Raw genomic sequence first — 23,047 nt, 5'->3', positions numbered from 1 at the left:
TTTATAATTAATAGTCGGTTCGGATCGGTCCACCCTATCCCGACCAGACCCAACCAATTGACATGTGAAGGTAACTTTTGATACACATACAATACGCCATTTTGGTAGTTTTACTGAGGCTTATCTATTTTTTGTTTTCCTTTTTATTTATGGAAAAGAGTTATGTATTTAGTTTTGTATCCGCTGAAAACAAGATAAATACACAGATACTTCAAAAAGGGAAAAAAATCAGGACTAATAAATAGTAAATACTTTGAAGTTTTAAATATATCTTCATTTTTCTTACAGAAGAAAAAGGGGGAAATAAAACATAATCGACGGAGAAAGGTATGCTCTAGTTGTTGTTCTAGACTAGAGAGAGTAGAGGGACTGGAGACTGGAGAGGGTGGATACCGCTTTATCCCCCGCTCTACTCAACACAAACTCTCTGCAACACGAATAAACACGCAGAGGCAGAGAACTCGCTCGATAGGGGCAAGGTTAAAGAACCCAAGTTCTCTCGCGAATGCATTCCTAACATCCATTCCCGCCACTTCATGGGTTCCGCATCAACCATCTATTTCTCTTCCGCTCATCCTAAGGTAGGCGCCCCCCTCTTTCATTACCCCTTCCCACACATCAACTGTAATCCAAGTCTTCTTCACCTCGTTCCATCTTCATGTTCCTCAGGTTGCGTTCCACCCCTACTCTCGCAGACACCAACTGCAGAATGGACTGTTAGGCACCACATCCTTGGGCTATCATGCGCATCTAGTGTTATTTCCTACCACACTGCCGGTTGTAAGGAGGCGAAGCTTGACTCCGAGGGCTGTTTCTCGAAGTGATGGAGCTTCAACCCGGGCTACTGGAGGTCGGAGGGTGTATAAGCAATCCCAAGCCGTAAGGCCTTTGCCCCGTGTTCCCGCTAAGGAGCTCGTCGCGGCTGTTGCACCTGCCGGCGTGTTTGTTGCTGTTACATTTGGTATTATTTCGGTCATAAATTCATCCATTTTGCTCGTAATTCATTGTCATGTTCCATGTTTTTTTTTTTTATGTTTTGTCCTTGTTTCTATTTAAATTGCGGATTTCATATTGAAGTGGGACGATAGATTATACATTCCAGTCATAATTGATTCGCGCTGCTGGTCCTGGGTGTTTATGACATTACTCCAATAGATAATTACTCAGAATAACGTTAGGATAATATGTAATAGTAGTATTTCCTAATTACAAGTGCTCTCTCAAAAGGGGAAAAAGGAAAAATAAATTCGAAGTACTTCTATTGCCAAATAGTTAACAGGCCAAACTTGCCTTGTGTTGTATCCAAGTATTTCTAACTTTGTAGAATACATGAGCAAGGCATTGACTATCCCTTAGTAATTTTAGATGCGCTGTACAAATTGAACAAGGTTGGTGCTTCTGAAAGTTTATAAAAATTGGGAACTTCCATTGGTTCGCTGTACAAATTTTAGGGCCCGTTTGGTTCGCGGGAATAGGGGTCTGGAATTGGATTCAAGTGGGCCATTCCAATTCCAACTGTTTGGCTGGGCGGAATCGGAATCCCATTCCCATTCCTGGTGGAATGGCATTCCCCCATTTGAGGGAATGGCCATTCCCTCCCCCTCCCTTGGGAATGAAATCCCATTCCAGCTGATTTTAATTCCCATTCCGATTCCTGTCTGAACCAAATAGACTATTGGAGTAGACCATTCCAATTTCGATTCTGATTCCAACTGTGAGCTAAATGGACCCTTAGGAACACTGATGTTCTGCATAAGAAATGTTAAATTTGAATCAAATAACTGTTGTGAAAAATTATGGTACTTTGGGATCACATTTTCTTTCTTTCTTTCTTTCTTTTTTTTTTATCTTTATCCTTTAAGAAAACATTCATACCATATTTCTTTAATTATTTATCCTTGTTCACCCTCAATAAATCTTTGGATTCTATGCGATGATGGATGCTATCCCTGGTACAAATGACTGACATGCTGAAGGGAGAGAATATCATGTAGTGATATTGGTTCCTTTATGATGGATTGGCTCTTCATTCCTTCTAAGTTTGAAGGTGTTTAAAGATCCTTATTTGGAAAAAGCTTTTGAAACATATTGGACCTTATTGTAGATGATGCATAAGCATATAGTTGTATCTTTTGTATCCTATTGGCGGGAAATGCTTGTTCTTATGGTTGGGTGTCCTCTGAGCACTTTACTCCTAGTAAATTAGTTAATGGTTGTTCATTTCCTCTTATCTCTTATTTCTTATCTCTTAAAGTGCAATCATACAACTTTTTGTTTTCCAATTATACCCCCCAAAAGACAAACAAAAACTCTAATATATGGGGTCAAAATGGATATTTGACAATTTTCAGAATTCAGAATTCAGAACAACATTCTCTGAGTTCAGAGGAAAGAAAAGTTCACCAATACCAATATACCTCTTAATGTAACTATTGCACTTTCAGATGTTAGACTTCAGAGCATCACCAATATCACTGGGATATGTGCACCAGAAACTGTATTTTAAGATGCCATCAGAAATTATCTGGAAAATGCGGGCGTTTGAAAATAGAAGTTTAACTGCCTTTGAAATTTCCATGTATTTCAGATATGAAAACATGCTTTGGATCGGATTATTTACATGATGGCATTGCATTCCACCTTAAATACTCACATAATTGGTTGTATGTTCCCCCTGCAATAAAATTCTATCACCTATCCCTCTCTAGATGCATAGTATATTATGTCGTTTATCCTAAAAGAAAAAGAAAGAAAGAAGGCACAAAAAACCTGTACCTTTCCATTCCTTCTGCCCAAGCTTTGAGTGTGTTTGTATTCACTATTCAGGGGAATGGAAAGTGAAAGCAATTCCATTCTCCCACCGAATTAGTGGAAAACATTGCTGCCCCCTCCTAAAAGCATCTCCACTTAAATGGAGGAAAAGACAGCAATAAAAGGCACTACTTGTGGGGTTCCACTCAGCCCTATTTTTTAAATAAAAAATAGCTACCTGAAAATAATGGAAAACTAGGAAATTCCATTGCCTTTTAGTTTCTGCTTCAATCCAAATACAAGTATACAACCTTAATGAAATGCCCATAAATCTTGTCTGAGACTGAGACAGTAGAAGAATGCTGGAATCTGGATCTTGGCATCCTTATAATAATACTGCATATTGTTTGGGATCAAACTTGCAGCACCACTTGATGCTGTTGAGATTCCCACCCTTTCTTTGACTGTTGATATATCATGCCATTGAATTAACCACCTATACACATAGACAGTTGTCTGGATTTTGAAAATAAAAGAAGCATATATTTTCCCTACCTCTCATTTTGCTTGATCTTTAATGAATATCTCACTTTTAAGACTATAGCTTCATTTATTAACTCAATCTTTTTTCTTCCCCCACTTTTGTCAGTGCTTGAAGCACTGATTTAGCAATGGCTTCTTGATTTGGGTTGAAATCATATGACGAAGTTATTAAGGTTTTTGTTGCAATTCTGTGGTTTCAGCTATAACTTGCCATGATATCTAAAGGAAGTGTTGATGGTTATCATAATTTTTGTTTCTTACTGACAGTTTTATGGAAGCTTGTGGAAAAGTTGCTCTTGCCAAAACCAGGAAAACCTTTAGGGGAGAACATATCTTCCTCACCAAGAATAGGATGGTCATTTGCTGCTGGCACAAATTTGTCACCAGATGCTAGTTACAAGATCGAAAGAGAATCCAGACAGAAATTGAATGAATTTGCCAAAGAACTTAGGACATACAGAAGTGTTGACATGTCAGGTATACTATTCAGATTGATAAAAAAGTGAAATTGTGAGGGATGCTGCTCATGCATACATGCTAATTGAAATTATCATTGATTATCTAGCTATAGTTGCATTGCATCCCTTATGTGTAATACAATTTTATTTTCGAAAAACTGGTAAGGTATGTATTAATAAAGATTGTCACCCTTGTACTACAAGGGACTGTACTTTTTTTTTTTTTGGTAAGTGATGTCAATTGAGAAAAGGCTGTAAGCATGACAAACTAATTACAAAACAGCATATTGGGATCAAAAAAGGGATTATAGTCTCATGTTTGATATAATATTGACTAACAGTCAAGCTTTATGTTATATACAATTTGACATCATTCTTTCTAATGGCTATCCACTTGAGAGGAATTCAGGAAGGAACACTCCATGTCTTTTTTTTTTTATTATTGGTATTTTTTGACTGGTCCCTCTTGTCTTTTATTTTGATGCAGCACACTCTTATCACATTATATTTTCTTAGAAATCCTTTTGTCCAATTCGTATTACATCTAGTTGAACATGGTCTATACTTATACAAGTTTTTGCTCTCACATCTGATTGAAATTAATTTACCTTCTCAAGCTATGGCTGCCAAGGTATTTGGCCTGGTCAGTCTTTGACCTCAGGAGTTTCTAGCTTTCTGACTGGGTAGCCAACTAGTTGTACTTTGCTTTCCCAAAGAAAAATTCTTTTTTGTTTTATTCTTATTATGTTGGAAAACGTGTGCTTCTGTCCATGCTCACATGAACATCTATGTGCTTGTGCATGTGCTTGCATACTTTAATTGTATGATCAGACTAGGATGAAATCAGCAAAAACTATCCAGAAATTGTCATTCCTAGAAATCTCAATGTGGGTGCAGAATTTTTTTTTGAAGGTACGTAAATTTATTTGCATTATAAATCAAGAGGAGACCACAAAATTACAAATATAGCCCTTTCAAGAAGAAAGTACTGGCAGTACAGGCCATTCACAACATATACCAAAGAACTCTATTACTGCTGATGATTTGGCTCTACTGGGAGTAGAACTGCTCATATGATAAGCTGCCAAACTCCTTCCTGAGAGATTGGGCCAGGCATACCAGGCTTCCTGATAATTTGTCCTTTTACTATTCACCAATGAATATTAAAATGCACCTTGTATTTGTGAAAAAATGTGATTTGATCTTACCAAGCTGTTTATAGGTTGCAACTTTGGGGATGAGGGACTTTTCTTTCTTGCTGAGAGCTTAGGCTACAATCAGGTTAGAGCTTATGTAATCTTTAAGCTTCCATAACTTAAAAAAATGTTCATTATGGGATATCTATTTTTAGGATGGTACTTCTTCTTCTAAGTGCAAAATATGCATGTAGTCAAGGATGTTTATTGATTCATCTTACCATTGTGTTTTAGGCTGTAGAGGAAGTTGATTTCTCTGCTAATGGAATAACTGAAGCTGGAGTGAAAGCATTTGATGGTGTTCTTCAGTCAAATATTGTCTTGAAGACTCTCAATCTTTCGGGAAACCTTATTGGAGATGAAGGAGCTAAGGTAAGGTTAAGTTTATAGCCACATTTCTGCCATAACATTATGCTATTGTAACCAGTAAAAGTAGGTATGGCTATGCTAACTATCTTCTAAGGTTCTGTAGTGTCTGATCTCTATCTAACTACTTTTTCTATATAGTTTTCATGAAAATGACATAAAAAAATCCTGTAACTTTTAAAATTCTGTAGTGTTCATTCTGTTAAGTAAAAGAATGGAGTAGGAATTTTAATTGGATATGGTTCACAATTTTGAGAACCATTTGAATCAAGTACTGATTGAAATGGTTTCCAAAACTTAGACAAAGTTCTGTTATATGCACCAATTAAAAAATAGCCAAGTTTCCTTTAGGTCCCAATACCGATATGATTCCCATGCCTCATTAGCCCATGCTATGATGCTACTCCTGAAAGAATGCCCATGGTTAAAAAGATAAACTCTAGACTAATTATATGAATCAGTGACCCAATTGTTGCCTGTGATAATTTTTATAAGTAAAAGAAGGAAAAGAAGTGTTTCACTAAAGCATTGTTTTTTCATTCACATATTGGATCTCACAAAAGTAAAGTGACCCAATTAATAAATGATCACTTTTACTAAAAATCTCTATTTTTTTTTTCCAAATGTAATAACTAGAAGAGCTATCGATAATGGTAATGATGATCTACATAAAAGAGCTGCATAAGTCAATATCAACATACTCATGTGCATTACTAACCATTGGAATTGAAGAGTAGGCACTAATATTGTAGATAGATGCATTTCAGTTAAGAGACCTGAAGTGGCAAAGCCTTGGGTAAAAATAGCACTTGGTGTGGTTATTGCGTTTAAATTATATTTATGTTATCCAAATGAAAATCAACAAAATTTGAAGTTAGAAATAGAAAGCACATCCTCTTTTTTTTTTTCAAGGAGCAGATATAAGGTTATCAACCAAAAATATCATTGTCAACAGTGACTAATTAAGTAATTATAATAATCAGTTCTATAGAATATGGTAATGAACTGTATAGAAGTAATCACTTAAATAAGATATTAATATATAGAAATTTATACTTATATTATTATATATACTATATGGTATATAGTAATTATTCATAATTATAAATAAAAAATATAAATAAGTATAGGTAATGTGAAAAATTGGAAATTTAATAAAAAATGATGCATAAGATAAATACAAGAAGAGATTTGCCCACCCCAACATTATTCATCCCTTTTCCTACAAAGAATCTTGTAATACCCGTCCATAGTTTCATCAGTTACTCATCTATCAAGAAGAAAAGGAAAAAAAAAAAGAAGAGTTTGTTCAGATAATTATCCTAAAGCCATTTTGGATGTGTAGATGCTTGCTGAGAATTCTCTACAGGCTGGCCTTTGGAAGGACTTTTCATTTTTGTTTTGTTTTATTTTTACTTTGGGGGGGGTGTGGGGGGGTTGGTTGGTGATGTTATTGCATAGAACCTTCTATTTTTCTTTTTGGGTTTTGTGTTTGAGATATGCTTGCATATCGTATACTAAAACTCCAATTAGGTCTACATCCACTCTACCCCTCCCAAGACCCCAGACAGCAGGGGCCATCATTGATTGGATAAGGACTTTTTTTTGGCCTTGCATATTGTATACCAGTGCCATTGGTTCATATTGAGTAGCATAGCTTTGTATTATCAATAAAGAATGTCTTCCTGTTTACAGTGTCTGAGTGATATCTTGGCGGGGAATGGAAGTATTGAAAAGCTCCAGCTGAACAGTATTGGTTTAGGAGATGAGGTTAGCAGATCTTCTGAAGCATTCTTCTGTATTGATACACGGCTTCTTTTAGGGTGATATAACATTGTATGTGCACTCCCTTATTTACTTGTTTGTTTTTGTGGTGCAGGGAGCCAAGGCTCTTGCAGAGATGTTAAAAAGAAATTCAAGCCTACATGTTCTTGAACTTAACAACAATATGATAAATTATTCTGTATGTGATTCTCTTTTTTTTTCTATTTTATTTTTTGGCCACCAAAATTTAGTTTGAGCTGTAATTGGTGTCAATTGAGCAGTACCTTTTCTGCTTTTGCAAACTGGTGGTAGGGATTTATGAGTCTTGCTGGAGCACTTTTAGAGAATAATACAATTCGGTCAATACATCTTAAGTGAGTAATGCCTATTCTTTATATATGTATCCTGTTAGTGTAACTTTGTTTTATACCATTAAGGAGTTGATATCTGTAATTCAATACTTGCATCATATCTTTGATGCCAACAGATTTTTACAATAAATATCCTTGGTTGCTCTTTAACTTTGTTTCTTTAGGATTTATGTGCCATTTGCCATTTTGTTTTTGTAGTGGCAACTATGGTGGCGCTCTTGGGGTCGCTGCTCTAGCTAAAGGGATTGAAGGGAATAAGTCTTTGAGGGTACAACTTTGTCCCAGTTACTTCTCTCATCTCTCTTGATTTTATTACAAAAGATGAAAATAATACCAATTTTACATCAATCACTCCTATGTGTTTATGATCTTTGAAGAACTTATATGATAAAGTAGGCTAAGGTAGAAAATTAATACGTTGTAAGAAAATTAATGGGCTGCACAACAGGGGTAGCCTGCCCCCAAACCCCTAGACCCCCCCGCCCCCCAACTGGGGTGAAGGCGGGAGTCAATCCCAACTCTCCGCTACAACCAGCTGGAGACTTTAACAGCATGCTAGCTGACACCTTCATGTTGTAAGATTGAATTAGTGCATTTGTTATGTGAAAATTATATTGTTATCAGAATCACACACAGGATCCATACAAACATCAGGAGTGTTCGAATGCAAACTTGGCAACTAGGGCTTACCATTATTCATGATCTATTAAAATTACAATCTGGTCCTTGGGTGGATATTTTTTCAGATAAGTTTCAACTTGTTTAAAGTTTTATTTGAAAATTTTGTAAATCCTTTCAAAATAACAGCATTTGGAGGCATGACTTCACCAATCAAGGCCAGGATTGTAGAGGGGACAAGATGACTGGTGCAAACTGCAAAGTGGACCATGAGACTGGTCCACCTAACAGAGGTGACATTTGGGTGGGTATGGGTTGAGCTACAAGTCTACAGCCCACCCATTTAAACCATTTATGACCCATCTGCATGGAGCCTAGATGGGTGATGACCCACCACAGACCACATCACCCTAACCCAACCCAAACTGCATCATCATCATCATCATCTAAGCCTTGTCCCAACTATATGGGATTGGCTACATAGAGTCCTGTTTTTCCATTCTGTTCTGTTCAGCGCCATATCCATCACTAAATTATGGGCACTTAAACCATTTCTTTATTACTTCCACCAAGTCCATTTTAGTCTGCCTCTAGCTCTTCTAGCCCTTCAACTTTTGACAGATATCTTTCTAACAAGTGTCATGGACGGTCTTTTGGAGCTACTCCTAGGTTCCTTTGTATCACTTCCTTTCTAACCTTGTTCTTTCTAGTTTTACTACCCATCCATCTAAGCATTTGCATTTCTGCCAAACTCATTTTTTTTGACATGTAGTTTCTTAACTACCCGACAATCTGCTCCAAGGTTTTAAATATCGATACACCTGATATGCATGAACCTTGTGTATGAGGTATTTCTAAGGCACACATGCCTTTTTTTCTTTTTCTTTTTCTTTTTTTTTCCTGAAGTCCACAAAGGGGTCAATCTTAGGCTTGACCACCCCCTGAAATTGCCTGAAACTCAAATATGTGACGAAACTTTGGTCCTTGCTCTGCTCCATACAAATAGATGGCTTTATGATTGTTTTGTAGATTCTTCCTTTTAGTTGAAGTGGTATTCGCCTATCACATAGAACTCTAGATGCATTCTATTTTGCACATCTTGTTCAAAGTCTGTGAGTGACATCCTCCTCAATCTCTCATTTGTTATGAATTATTGAACCAAGGTAATAGAAGAGGTCACATTTAGTTATCTCTTGGTCTCCAATCCTAAGTGTACCCCACTTATTATTATTATTATTTTTATTTTTAGCCCTACTTATTTTAGAACCTCTTGTTTCTCATACAGTTGTCTCTAGACCTAATTTTAAATTTAATCTTTCTCTAGTTTCATCAATTAATACTATTCATCAATGCAATACTCATTTAGTTGTCTATAAAACTAATTTAGGTGGTTATAAAGTTGATATCAATACAATACTTTTAACTTTTCCAAAAGAAAATAATACTAATGGTACCATGCCTTCAGCAAACATCAGATACCATGGGACCTCCTTTTTCATATGTATAGTTAATTCATCTATGACTAATGCAAATAAATAAGGACTAAGTGTTGAACCTTGGTGAAGACCCATTATAACTATAAAATCTGGTGTCTCTCCCACAGGTGTTCTAACACTAGTTTTTGCACCCCTGTACATATCTTTAATTAGGTCAGCCAGGTCGGGGCAAAGACGAACCGCGATCTGGGACTCCAAATCATTGCTCAGGTGGTGTCTGTGTGTCATACTGTTCTAAGATGCCATGTGTCATGATGTCATTGGAGGGCCAAATCTGCCCTCATCAATTGCCCCCCACTCCCGAGCTGAGGGCAGCTCGACGAAGGGAGTAGATTATTCCTTTGGCCCGGAATGACTGTCTGATGAGCTCGTAGTTGTTGGCGTCAGTCCAATTTGCTCCTCAGGTTGGAAGAGTCCAAGTGTTTGAATGCAGCCTTACGCAGGACCTCGTCGTCTTGATTATCGAGGCACGAGAGTGAATTCATCCGCTCAAGGAGAGGTGGAGCAGGTACCCTGAGGAGATATACCTTATTAGGGATGTAACCATCAAGGGGTTCTGCGATCCGACTAAGTACCTCAAGAGCGAAGCTCATCATGTCGTCCTCAAGAGGGAGTTCTAACTGTGTGATTGCCTCGTCAAGTTGCTCCATTCAGGTAGACTTCGACGCAATCTTCCTCAATCCAACTCTCGAAGGAATTGCTAATAAGGTTGATGCGGAGCCTAAAACCGAGGTGGAGGTCGACTGTGAAGAAATCGGCCAAGCTTGCGTTTCTGCCACGGTGCTGAAAGTGATACAGTCTTCTTTTCCTCCATTTCTCTTTCCTTCTCTTTTTTGTGGTGAGATGCTGACGTCCTTTGAGATCGATTTAGGCGTGCTGCCGAGCTAGATCAACGGGTGGGCTGTCCTTCTGAGGTCAGTCTTTCTGTTGTCAATGTGCTTCGAGGTTGGCTTGAGGGAGCCTTAGCTAAAAGCAATATGGCTTTCCCTTAGAGTTTGGTTTAACCAGGTTGTTGAGGTGGATAGTCATTCTGTTGTAGCTTTAAAGGTGGTTGCTTCTATGTCATCACTTGGGATTTGCTTCCTCGGGTAGGTGCTCGCGAGATCATGGCGTACATGTACTGCACCTGCTCCTGGAATTGCTGGTCGCCTACTCCTACCGGAGTCATGGGAGGCTCACCTAGAGGGGGTGACTCTGTTGTTCGCGGGTCGCCTACTCTCACGGGAACCACGAAGGGTTCGACCTATGAGGTCGGTTCCACATCCAGTTCACTTCCAACTCTCATAGGAGCCATATAGAGCCCAATCAGTAGTGAGGCTTCGCAGTTTGGGCTGGGAGACAATTTGGGCCAAATCGCTGAAGCTTGCCCAGACTGGTCGTTCATGTTCTACCCCCCTTGTGATGACTGCTTTTTTTTTTTATGAATAATAATAAATTTATTGATTCAGAAGCAAATTTAGAGTGAGTTCATACATCATCCCAGCGAGAGGCGCGAGCTGCAGCCCCTCCTTGAATCTTACAAGTAAACTAGGAAAGAAAAACAAGAATCACAACTGAGCCCAAAATAGTTCTTCCCTATTTACCCCTTGTTTAGCTAACATATCTGACAAAGTATTTGCTGATCTCCCCACCCACTGTACAGTGACCAACATATTCCTTGTCAACCAACTAAATTTCTTCATTTCATTCTTGTATCGCCACATAGCCTCTTCAGAATTTTTCAACCAACCCACCACCACTTTGGAATCCCCCTCGATTATTAGGTGTTGTACCCCCAGCTGGTTTGCAAATTGCACCCCTTGTACAGCAGCTAAAAGTTCTGCCCTGATGGAGTTCCCAAATCCCAAGGGACCTGAGTAAAGCAACAAAATCTCTCCCTTCGCATTTCTCAAATCACCCCCCATTCCGGATAAACCTGGATTACCCATGCTACTTCCATCAAAGTTCGACTTTAGTGAGCCTTCGGATGGAGGAGACCATCTTGTAATTGATTTGTCCTTTAGAGATGAACACCTCGCTACTGCTGACCAATTTCTCCAAAGGTCATTAAAGGAGAATTGATGAAAGATTTCCAAGGTCTTCAGCCAATGTATTGCCCTATTTAACACAGTCTTTCAAATCCTGGCTGCTCTTTTCCTTTTCTTGAAAGATTCTAAGATTTCTTTCTTCCCAAAGAGTCCAAATCAAGGCAGCACGAGCACATCTCCACATAATTCTCCCTATTTTTGTAGGCCAATAAAAGGTAGAATGGTTGAAGAGCATGTGAGCTTCTGCTGGTAGACTCCAACTACCCCCAAACAACGAAAGTAGCCAAGCCCAAAGGTCTGTAGAAAAGGGACAAGATATTAATAGATGGTAACAATCCTCACCGTGAGCTCTACAGAGGATACACCAATTAGGAGAAATACAGAGGAAAGGTCTTCTCTTTTGTAGGTTATCTAAAGTGTTTACTTTCCCATGGAATACTTCCCAACAAAATGCCATAATTTTTGGGGGAACTGGCCTACACCAAATTTCTTTTGACGGAAAGGGTTGGTGAGTAGAAAGTTGAGAGATGGACTTGAAGAAAGAAGCACAAGTGAAGGTTCCATTGGGTCTAGGAGTCCAAATCCTCTTATTTGGCTTGGAGGGATCCAAACAAACCTGATTAAGACAACCAAGCAAAGAAGAAAGAGAAACAATTTCATCATCCCTAAGTCCTCTATGAAACCCAAAATTCCAAGTAGGATCTAAGGGTGTTCCCAAAGGTGAGACAAATTTTGAGACCACCTCTTTTTTGTACAAAGAAATAGAAAATAGCGAAGGGAACAAATCCTTTAACGGTGTGTCTCCTACCCAATTATCCTCCCAAAAATGGACAAAGTTGCTAGAACAAACTTCATACCTGATAAAATTGAGGAATTGAGGAAGGGTGTTGTGAATAGCCTTCCAAGGTGCTGCTAGGTTAGCTTGCCTCGATACACCAGCATCCCATCCATTCTTTGACCTCCCATGAATGCTTCCCACCACCTCATGCCACAATCTCTCTCTTTCCAAAGGCCATCGCCACAACCATTTCCCTAACAGAGTTTGATTTTTTCTAGTTACCCTCCCAAGTCCCAAGCCCCCCTCTTCTTTACTTCTGCACACAATTTCCCAATTAACCAAGTGATCCTTTTTTTCTTGTCCCGGCTCCCATAAGAAATCTCTCATCAACTTCTCCAGTTTCCTAGCTTCCCTAACTGGTATCCTAAAAACAGACAAATAATAGGTAGGTAAGTTAGCCAAGGTAGCTCTTATTAGGGTAATTCTCCCTCCTAAAGAGATATAATTCCTCTTCCATGAGGCTAATCTCTTCTCAAACTTTTCTATCATTGGGGTCCAAAATCTACTCTCCCTAGGATTTGCCCCTAAAGGAAGCCCTAAATATGACATAGGCCAAGCAGAGGTGGAACACTCAAGACACTCCGCAATAGTCTTGACCTCCCCTACCTCCAAATTTATACCCACTATGCAGCTCTTTTCCAGATTTATTCTCAAATTAGAGATACTTTCAAAACCTTTTATTAGCTCCTTTAGGTTTGCTACCTTTTCGCTAAGACCTCCTTCCCAAAAGATCATTAGGTCATCTGCAAACTGAAGGTGGGTGACGGGGACTTGGTGTCTCCCTATTCTCCAACCCTTAATGACATCTTCGTTGTCAGCCTTAGTAATGATCCTACTAATCACATCAGCTACTAAGGTAAAAAGGAAGGGTGAGAGTGGATCCCCTTGCCTGACACCCCTGTAAGCTGGAAAAAAGTCCCTCACCATACCATTTACCAGAATAGAGTAGTGACAAGTACCGATACACCCAAAGATCCAATTACACCACTTGTCCCCAAACCCACAGTTTTGCATAACCTCTAATAGAAACTTCTAGTCCACCAAATCATAGGCCTTTTCAAGATCCAATTTACAAATGAATCCTCTCTTACTAGACCTTTTCATTTCCTCCACACACTCATTCGCAATTAAGATCCGATCTATTATTTGTCGCCCTTGAATGAAAGCCCCCTGTGTTTCACTAATGATAGAAGGGATGACTGTTTTGATCCTCAATGAGAGCACTTTAGCCAGAATTTTATAGATGCTTGTCACCAAACTAATAGGCCTAAAATCTTTTGGGTGGTTGGCATCATTCTTCTTAGGTATCAGGGCCAAAAAGGTGGCATTAATTCCAGGGCTTATAGTGTGATTGTCTGCAAATTCCTTAAAGACTTCAACTAAATCCTCTTTCACCACCTCTCAACAGTCTTGATAAAAGCCTATCGTAAAGCCATCTGGACCCGGAGCCTTGGATCTATCCATTAGAAAGACAGCTTTCTTAATCTCTTCTTCCTCGAAATCCCTTGTGATGACTGTTGATACTTATGTTGTTGGCATTGGCCAGTAGTTCGGTGCCATGGCTGCACTGCATTAGCCCGCTGGTCGTCTACTCATATTCAAACCTCTAAAAGATGTGAAGCAGTTCCAAAAGTTAGTGGGAAAGTTGATTTATCTGTCCTTGACCCGTCCAGACATTGCCTATTCCGTTGGGGTCCTGAGCCAGTTTATGCACTCTCCTAAGAAGCCACACATGGAGGCAGCAGAGAGAGTCCTTAGATACTTGAAGAAATATCCAGGAACAGGCCTACTATTCAGTAAACACAATCACCTAAAGGTGGAAGTCTTTACAGATGCTGATTGGGCAGGAGCTGTGGATGGTAGAAAGTCCACTAGTGGGTGTTGCACATTTGTGGGAGGAAATTTGGTGACCTGGAAGAGCAAGAAGCAAAGTGTGGTAGCAAGGTCAAGTGCTGAATCTGAATATAGAGCTATGGCACATGGGGTGGCTGAAGTCCTTTGGCTAAAGAACCTTCTAGGGGAGCTTGGAGTTGTTGTTCATAGTCCTATGTCCCTTTATTGTGACAACAAGGCTGCAATAAACATCGCCAGCAACCCAGTCCTACATGAGAGGACCAAACACATTGAGGTGGATAAACACTTCACAAGGGAGAAACTGGAAAAAAGGGAAATTTGCATCCCTTATGTCAACTCCAAGGAACAATTTGCTGATGTCCTTACAAAGGGGCTTCCGTGCTCGCTGCACAATGAGTTATGTGACAAGCTGGGCATGATAGACATCTTCAGCCCAACTTGAGGGGGAGTGTTGTAAGGCTTACTTAATTGTTACTTTATAGCTGTTGGACAGCTACAGTTACTTTTTTCTTCTTTCTTTTTTCTTATTATTCTGATTCTAGGATATGCCACCAGGGGCATACTTGTAATTTCTGATTCTTTTATGAAGTTAATATAAATAGAAAACTGGCGGCAGCCAGTAGTTACTTTTTCCCTCTCAACCGTACCTCTCTCTTCCTCTCTCTCTCTCTCTCTCTCTCCCAATCCCCACGAATCACCACAGGAACTTGAGTTATAAAACCAAAATGAAAGCTGGAAGCTCAAAAAATGAGCAAGAAAACCTTAAAACCCAACCAATCTGCCTAGGCCTGTCTGAGCTGCTCAGGCCCGAGGCCAGCCTGAGTTTTGTTGGGCTTAACTCAATTTGGGTCTGGCCTGGCTTGGTTAACTTGGGCCTTGACCTTAGATTAGGCTGGTCCAGGACTGAGGTTCTAGTATCAGTGTTGGGTTTGGTGGGACTGTGTGAAGTCCTCTGGGCCCTAAACCAAAAATGGATACTTCTCTTGGGACCTGCTCTAGATCATTGTCCTTGTTTCTTTTTCTCATTTGGAGCATGCATTAATTTCTGTTCTTACTCAAATGAACTAAAAGCAAAAATTTAGCCCAACTATTTTGGGTTGGCTAAATGAATCCTATTTTTCTGTTTCTTGTTATACATGTTCAGATATAAGCTTTTGCTCTTCCCACAAAAGATCAAAAATATAACAAAAAGATGGAAACCACACTTACACATAAATACCTGCTATACTTTATTTGTGATAACAGAATGACCATGCACATGTTTTATGCGATAGAGACATGAACTTCCACTATTCATGGGTTGAATATCTCATGGTTAACTGCATGTTCAGGAACTTCATTTGAATGGAAATTCTATTGGTAATGAGGGTGTCCGGGCTTTGATGTTAAGCTTATCAACACACAAAGGTTTGCCATTCTCTATATCAATCTCCTCTTTGCCCTTGTTTCTACCTTGCAGCCTGTAATTCCAAATTAATGTGTATCTATTATGCATGGTTGCTTGCAGGGAAACTTACACTTCTGGACATTAGCAACAATGAAATTGGTCCAAAAGGTGCCTACCACATAGCTGAATTTATCAAGAAAAGCAAGAGCTTGTTATGGTTGAATCTTTACATGAATGACATTGGTGATGAGGTATTAATGTTTAACATATCTTGTTCTCACCCTTCTAGTATATGCTGCTGTAATTCTTGTTTTTTCTTATTTTTATCAACTATCACCTGCTACCCATTTTTGGACAGCATGGTTTCTTCGTTAATGAATTAAAGTCATTCTGTTGATTATAAAAAAGATAGTATTTGTAGTTATGTACTTTGTGATGAAGGGTTATGTGAACTAGTGTGAATAAATGCTGCAAACAGAAAACAGAGTGTCAATTTTAGTCTTAGGCTAGTTCAATGAGCTTTTATATTATCATGAACAGAGCATTTAACATGTGTTTCTGAAACTGGGTTGAACTAGATAGATGGATGAATCATTTGTACCACCAAGGAATTTGCTTTCAGTGTTCAAATTAATCCCCAAACAATGATTTGACTTAGACCATTGACTTTGTCAAGAACCGTTTGCAAACCATTTCTTTCTGGCCTGACAGCTGGGAGAAGGTGGTGTGATTATGATAATAACTATAAAACTGTTTTAACTATAGAAATAGAAACTAAGTCTCTCTTTTGTACAGTGATTGGTTATAATCACCTTCTGTTTGAGGTGTAAATTCAAATTTTACACCATGGAAAAAATGAACCAATTTAGTGATCGGTGGAAATTAAAACCGGTTGATTTTGAAAATTTACACCTACCTTGTTTAATTGCCAAGGTGTAAATTCGGTGAGATGGTGCAGAGGAGGAGGGAAGCAGGGGAAGAAGAAGAAAAAGGAGGAGGAGAAGAGAGAACGAAAAAGGAAAAAGAAGAAAAAAGGGGTCGACTGGACTACCTTGTTCTAGGTCCTCTCCGACTCTCCCTTCAGAGGTGGGTTCAGATCTGCCGTTGCAAGTGGTTGCAGCGGCGGTGACGGAAAGAGAAAAAAAGGGGGAATGAGGAAGAAGAAGAGAGGAGAAGAGAGAGAGAGATCACTCGCAACGGAGCCAACCGCAGCCGAAGGGGCCAACTGGACTAGCGCTTTTTCTTCCTTCTGGGTCCTCGCCGGCTCTCCCTTCGGAGGTGGGTTCAGATCTGCCACTGCAACTGGGTTGCAGCGGCAGTGACAGAAAGAGAAAAAAAGGGGGGGGGAGAAGAAGAAGAGAGGAAGAAAGAGCGGTTAATTTTACATCAATAATTTTGATGTATATATTACATTGATTATCGATGTAAATAAAATTCAAAATGAAATTTTACACCGATTTTCAGTGTAAAATTACATGTTTACCAAACACCAGTAAAATCGAACCCAGGTGTAAACTTTACCCCGGTTCGATTTTCCACCCCAAACAAATGTAGCCTAAAGGAAAAAAAGGAAGAAAATGACCTATTGTTGTCTTAAACGATATCCACGGCATTATCCAGTCCCATTTCATGGTACTTTCTGTTTATATATCCATTAAAGCACCTTTGGAAATACTAATGAGATGGTGATAAATGTGCTATTTCATTGTTGAGTGATCTAATACTTATGATGAACCAGGGAGCTGAAAAAATTGCAGATGCTTTGAAGCAGAACCGCTCAATTACAACCATAGACTTGGTGAGCTTAACATGCATCTTATGATTCTTTTACTGTTGCACGTTTACTTATTGAAACTTGAAGGGTCTTAAACCAACATTTTCTCAAGGTTTTTGATTGAGTGGACTCTGTCAGGGGGGGAACAACATTCATGCTAAGGGGGCTAGTGACATTGCTCAAGTTTTGAAAGATAATTCTGTCATTACAACTGTAAGTCCTCTTCTGTTTCTATCTTTTTTTATATTTTAGCACATAAATATCCTTACTGCATTTTTTTGGTGTGCAGTTGGAACTTGGCTACAATCCCATTGGACCAGATGGAGCAAAGGCTTTATCTGAAGTTCTTAAGTTTCACGGAAAGATAGAAACCCTCAAGCTTGGTTGGTGTCAGGTAATCCATATCTTTCTACTGATGTTAATTCAAATTCAAAGTAGTTTTTTATCGATAACTGAAAGAATTTCATTGAAAACGATTAAAGAAGTCATAGAGGGAAATTCTTTGAGTTGCTGGTAAAAAATGGAGAGGGGAGATGAACTCTCTTAGCTTCCTTCAAATTGTAAATAAAAGGAATACAACATAGCCTAGAAAATATTGCTTCTTCCCACCCCTTGCTTAGCCAATACATTGGCCAAGCAGTTTTCATCTCTTAATCCAGTTCAGATGAATTTCCATTCCTTGTGTTAGATACCTGGACTTCCTTTTTTTCATTTATGTAATCCCACCATCCCATCTCTTCCTTTTGAAGCCAGTCAATAACAAGCTTTCTGAATTATTTATCAAATAGAGCTTTGTGAGTTCAGCAAAGATTTCAGCTCTCAAAGAATCACTCACTCCAATAAGGCCAAGCAAAAGAGCCCTAATTCTGCATCCTCGTCTCTACAAGGACCTCCTATGCCTGATGGTCCTAGATTACCTTCACTACTACCATCATAATTTAGCATAATAAATCCATTGGTTGGAGGGGTCTAGGACAGTCTTGTAACAACTTTTAATGGAGCAGAGTCAACCACTTACCTTCACTTTCTCATCAGATGAGCATTAGGGACTCCTTTAAAGATTTTCAAAGTCTTCATCCAATGGATCACTCTAGTTGTAATTGCTTGAGTTAGGACTTCCCTACCTCTTTTCTTTTTCTGCAAATAGTCTTTGATTTCTTTCTTCCCATATTGTCCAACACACAACAGTTCTCGTATTCCTCCATAAAATTCTACCCCTTCTTTTCTGCCAGCTAACAAAGGTAGGATCAAACAAGCTTTGAACATTTGGCAGGGGATTCCGCCTGCACCCAAACAAGAAAAGAAACCATTCCCATATTGGAGATACAAAAGGACAAGATATTAATAAGTGATGGGAAGACTCCCCATTAGCCTTATAGAGGAGACACCGGTGAGGAGATAAGCACCAGTTAGGTCTTTTCCTTTGGAGAAAATCACATGTATTAACACTACCAAGAATCACTTCCCAACAGAAGCCATCAATCCTAGGTGGAATAAGCTTACCCCAAACCTCATTAATTTGAAAAAAGTTGGCTACGAATATCATTCATTTGTGTTTGGAACACAAAGAAAGAAGCGCATGTGAAGGTATCTGATAGGGAGAGAGTCCAGATTCAAAAGTCACTTCTTGAGGGGTCCAAATACACTTTCCCTCAAGGCTTTGGATAAAGGTAAGAGCACTATTGGCCTCAGTCCCTTGGACCTCTCCTTAGGCCCAAATCCCAAACATATCCAAAAGAGTTGGAAGGAGTCACATAGGTTCATCCCTCCAGTTAGGGGTTGCATAAATTGAAGGAAATTGCTCTTTGAGGGTTAAATTACCCAACCATAGATGCTCCCGGAATTTAACAAGATTACCAAAGCAAGGATTATACCTAGCAAATGGTAAGAATGAAGGAAGAATGGCACGGATAGACTTCCAACCATAGATGCTCCCAATCATTAGCTGCAAGTCCATGAATACTAATAATCACTTTCACCCACAACTTATCCTTGTCAAATGGGAATCTGCAAAGCCATTTAGCTAGTAAAGCCAGCCAAATTCTTTTCCCAAGTATTCCCCAACCCTAGCCCATCAAACTTCTTACTCCTACCACCTCCCAACTAACTTGGCTCCCACAAGAAATCTCTCATCATTTTTTCTATCTTCTTGCTAACCCCTCCTGGAATCCTAAAGGCAAACAAGAAATAAATTGGCAAATTTGCTAGAGTGGACTTAATTAGGGTTATCCTATCCCCCAAGGACAAGTAGCTTTTCTTTCAAGAAGCCAGTCTTTTGGAAAATCTCTCGACTATCAGGTTCCAAAAGTGACTTCCCCTTGGATTATCCCCCAAAGGTAAACCCAAATAGTTCAAATGCAAGTGATGCTAGAGTGGACTTAATTAGGGTTATCCTATCCCCCAAGGACAAGTAGCTTTTCTTTCAAGAAGCCAGTCTTTTGGAAAATCTCTCGACTATCAGGTTCCAAAAGTGACTTCCCCTTGGATTATCCCCCAAAGGTAAACCCAAATAGTTCAAATGCAAGTGATCCACCTTGCACTCTTAACAACTCAGCCCCTTCTATAACTTGTCTATCCTCCATGTTCAAGCCCACAAGACAACTCTTATCCTAATTCCCTTTTAAATCTGACATTGTTTCAAAAATAAGCACTACCATCTTCAAATTTCTCACCCATCTTGAATCATTTCTATCACAAAACAAAATCGTATCATCATCAAATTGTAGGTGGGTGATAAGAATCTTCTCTCTACGAATTCTCCAGCCCCCCACCAAATTCCTAGCATCAGCCCTAGAAATCAATTTCCCAAGAACTTCTGCAGTCAATGTGAACAAGAATGGGGAAAGGGGGTCCCCTTGCCTTATTCCCCTAATGGCTTGGAAATGATCCACCACAGTTCTATTGTCCAAAATCAAGTAATGGCACGTCTTGATACATCCTGAGATCCATTTGCACCATCCATCACCAAAACCAAAATTTTTCTTAACTTACACCAAAAGCCCCATTCAACCAAATCATAAGCTTTTTTCCAATCCAATTTACAAATCAGTCCCTTCCTTTCTGATCTCTTTATCTCTTCAACACGTTCATTGGCAATTAAGATCTAATCAATAATTTGCCTATCCTTAACAAAGGTCCCTTAGGATGATGAGATCAAGGAAGGTAATACCAGTGTTTTAAAAGCGCAAGGCGTAGGGGCCAATTTGCGCTTGAGGTACAAGGCAAGGCGCAAAAATACAAAAAAAATGCTAAAAAAAAGTCAGAAAATTCAAAAACAATGTCAAAAGAATAAGAAGCAATAAAATGAAAATATTAAACATAATATTAATAAAAAATATAAACTTAAATTTTAAAATAAATGTTTTAAAAAGCCTATTATCTAAAATTAAATTACATAAACATAACATGTAAGGCATATTCAAATGAAAATTTAAAAATAAAATCAAAACATATAAAACATTTTTTCAAGCATGTAAAACCCACAATCTCTTTTTTTCCTCAATTGCATTACTTCAAGTAGCTAATGTGATGTAAAACATATTACATTCCTAATTCTACGCCCTCGAGGCTGGGAGCTCTTGTTTGGGCTTGCCTTGAGGGGCATGGTACGGGGGTCCAGGAGGCTGGGAGCTCTTGTTTGGGCTTGCCTTGAGGGGCATGGTACAGGGGTCCAGGGGCGGAGCCCCCGGCCCAGCCACTAGGTTAAAAAAAACAAAAGAAATTTTCAAAAGGCACATACCTGAGCTGAGCCGCAAGGCGCATCAGGCATACACCTTTTGAAAGGGTTTCACTTAGGACCTAGGCGAGGCGCATTTTTCAGTCAATTTGGGCCAATCTAAACCATCAAGCTACATTCTTCCATCCAAAGGTCTCCTAAAGATTGATTTGAAGTGATCCACAAAGGCTCGGACAATCTCATTATGATGAGTCAAAGTAACACCCCCTGCCACCAATTCAAAGTAGCTTTTGACAATGAAGATTTGAACTTTTTGCAGATAGGGGCAAAAGGCGCAGAATTCATAGCAGATGCTTTGAAATACAATACAACCTTATCAACTCTGGACTTGCGGGCAAATGGGATTGGAGACGATGTAGGTCTCTATGGATGAAATATCATTATGTGTTGCTAGATGCTTTTTTGGTCTCTTTCTCTTATGTTTGGATTGATTTTATATTACCTTTATTTGCAGGGTGCTATTGGTCTAGCTCGCAGCTTGAAAGTGGTTAATGAAGCTTTAACTTCTCTTGACCTAGGGTTTAATGAAATAAGGGTATGCACATCTTGCTTCTTGATATTTTAACTCATATTGCAAAATCTAGCAGCATTTAATTGTTTTGCATGCATAAACAGGATAATGGGGCATTTGCTATTGCTCAAGCACTGAAGGCTAATGGAGATGTGGCAATTGCATCCTTGAACCTCGCCAATAACTTCCTTACAAAATTTGGGAAGGTATCTACACCTTTCTCTTTTACTTCTTACTTTTTCTCAGTTTATTGCTTGAACAGGTTTACACGTCTAATTTGATGCAACCGTACAGAGTGCCTTGACAGATGCAAGAGACCATGTGTATGAGATGAGTGAAAAGGAGGTCAACATTTTTTTCTAGATGACTTCACAGGTAGATCCCTTCTTTTTTCTTTTTTGTGTAAATACTTCATGATGATGTCCGTCATGTCAGAGGCCATTTTTTCCAGTTGATTCATGTTGCGGAAAGTGCTAAAGTGCTAAGAGCTCCATTCTCTTGGTTTAAACTCGAGTTGAGTTTCTAATCACAGGAGAAAGATTGGGAAGTTTTGACAGTGGAATGTAGCAGAAATCCATCCTTTTCTGATGAGAAATATGATATCCCCTATTATTCATGCGAGGGAAATAAAGTACTGCATTTTTAAGTGTTCATATGGTAGAATATGGTGCACAATATAAATTTCTGGCTTTCCGACAATGACCATGAAATTGGGGTGCAAAACTGACAAACTTCTTTCAACTTGGGAACATGGAAAACAATGCTTTCACATGGTCAGGTAGAGTTCTCCTTTTGGGGTAAAATTCTAAAAGAAAAACGTCTAGAGTATTTGTAGAATATTCGATCTGTAGACTCTGCCAAGTGGACTAGAATTCTGCAAACATATTGGTTGGGTTGTTGCGAGGTTCAAAGTATTGATACGGTTCGGGCGTATGGTACTGTATCCTTTGGGTCCATAGGTGTATGCTGTGGATCCCCTTTATTTTAATAAAAATACCTCCCCAAAAATCAAGTTTTGAAAATCATAAACGTGCATGGTTTTTACTTTTTAGTACTGATATGCTTCTGCCGATACACGGGCATATTGATACTTTGAACCTTGGGTTGTGGCTCAAGTGAGAGAAGACCCATCAGCTTGGGCCCATGGGTGTATGCTGTGGAGTCATCGCCTGCAATCGTAAGAAAACTGTCCCTTTTAAATTAAGATTCTGTTTAGGCCACTAGCCAATGTTGGTCAAAGCAATTTGGGGTCTTGGTAATGGTGGATTGGATATAGACCTATCTTTTCCTTTCTTGTTTTTCACACAACGCCTACTCTGAGATTAAAACCCGAGTTTTCATGCTTGTCAGTCTGAGA

At 39.1% G+C, this 23,047-nt stretch overlaps 1 protein-coding gene across 2 annotated transcripts; it reads left to right on the top strand.

Moving 5' to 3' along the window:
- The first annotated feature begins 290 nt into the window (after positions 1-290).
- EMB2004 (RNI-like superfamily protein) lies at positions 291-22,350 on the top strand. Of its 2 annotated transcripts, XM_010256560.3 has the most exons (19): positions 291-581; positions 670-961; positions 3,562-3,771; positions 4,975-5,033; positions 5,183-5,320; positions 7,010-7,084; positions 7,194-7,277; positions 7,391-7,452; positions 7,648-7,717; positions 15,614-15,689; positions 15,790-15,920; positions 17,408-17,467; positions 17,582-17,656; positions 17,733-17,837; positions 21,439-21,534; positions 21,634-21,714; positions 21,795-21,896; positions 21,985-22,065; positions 22,142-22,350. In XM_010256560.3, exons 1-18 carry the CDS (start codon positions 537-539, stop codon positions 22,051-22,053), a joined length of 1,830 nt encoding a protein of 609 aa, XP_010254862.1. In that variant the 5' UTR covers positions 291-536; the 3' UTR covers positions 22,054-22,065; positions 22,142-22,350. The 2 variants fall into 2 exon arrangements, with proteins under 2 accessions (XP_010254862.1, XP_010254855.1); XM_010256553.3 differs by having other exon boundaries at positions 21,985-22,350.
- Positions 22,351-23,047: the final 697 nt, after the last annotated feature.

This window comes from Nelumbo nucifera, chromosome 3, assembly GCF_055504915.1.
Source record: "Nelumbo nucifera cultivar China Antique chromosome 3, China Antique-T2T, whole genome shotgun sequence".
Taxonomy (NCBI): Eukaryota; Viridiplantae; Streptophyta; class Magnoliopsida; order Proteales; family Nelumbonaceae; genus Nelumbo; species Nelumbo nucifera.
This window is presented reverse-complemented; position numbering and strand designations above follow the sequence as displayed.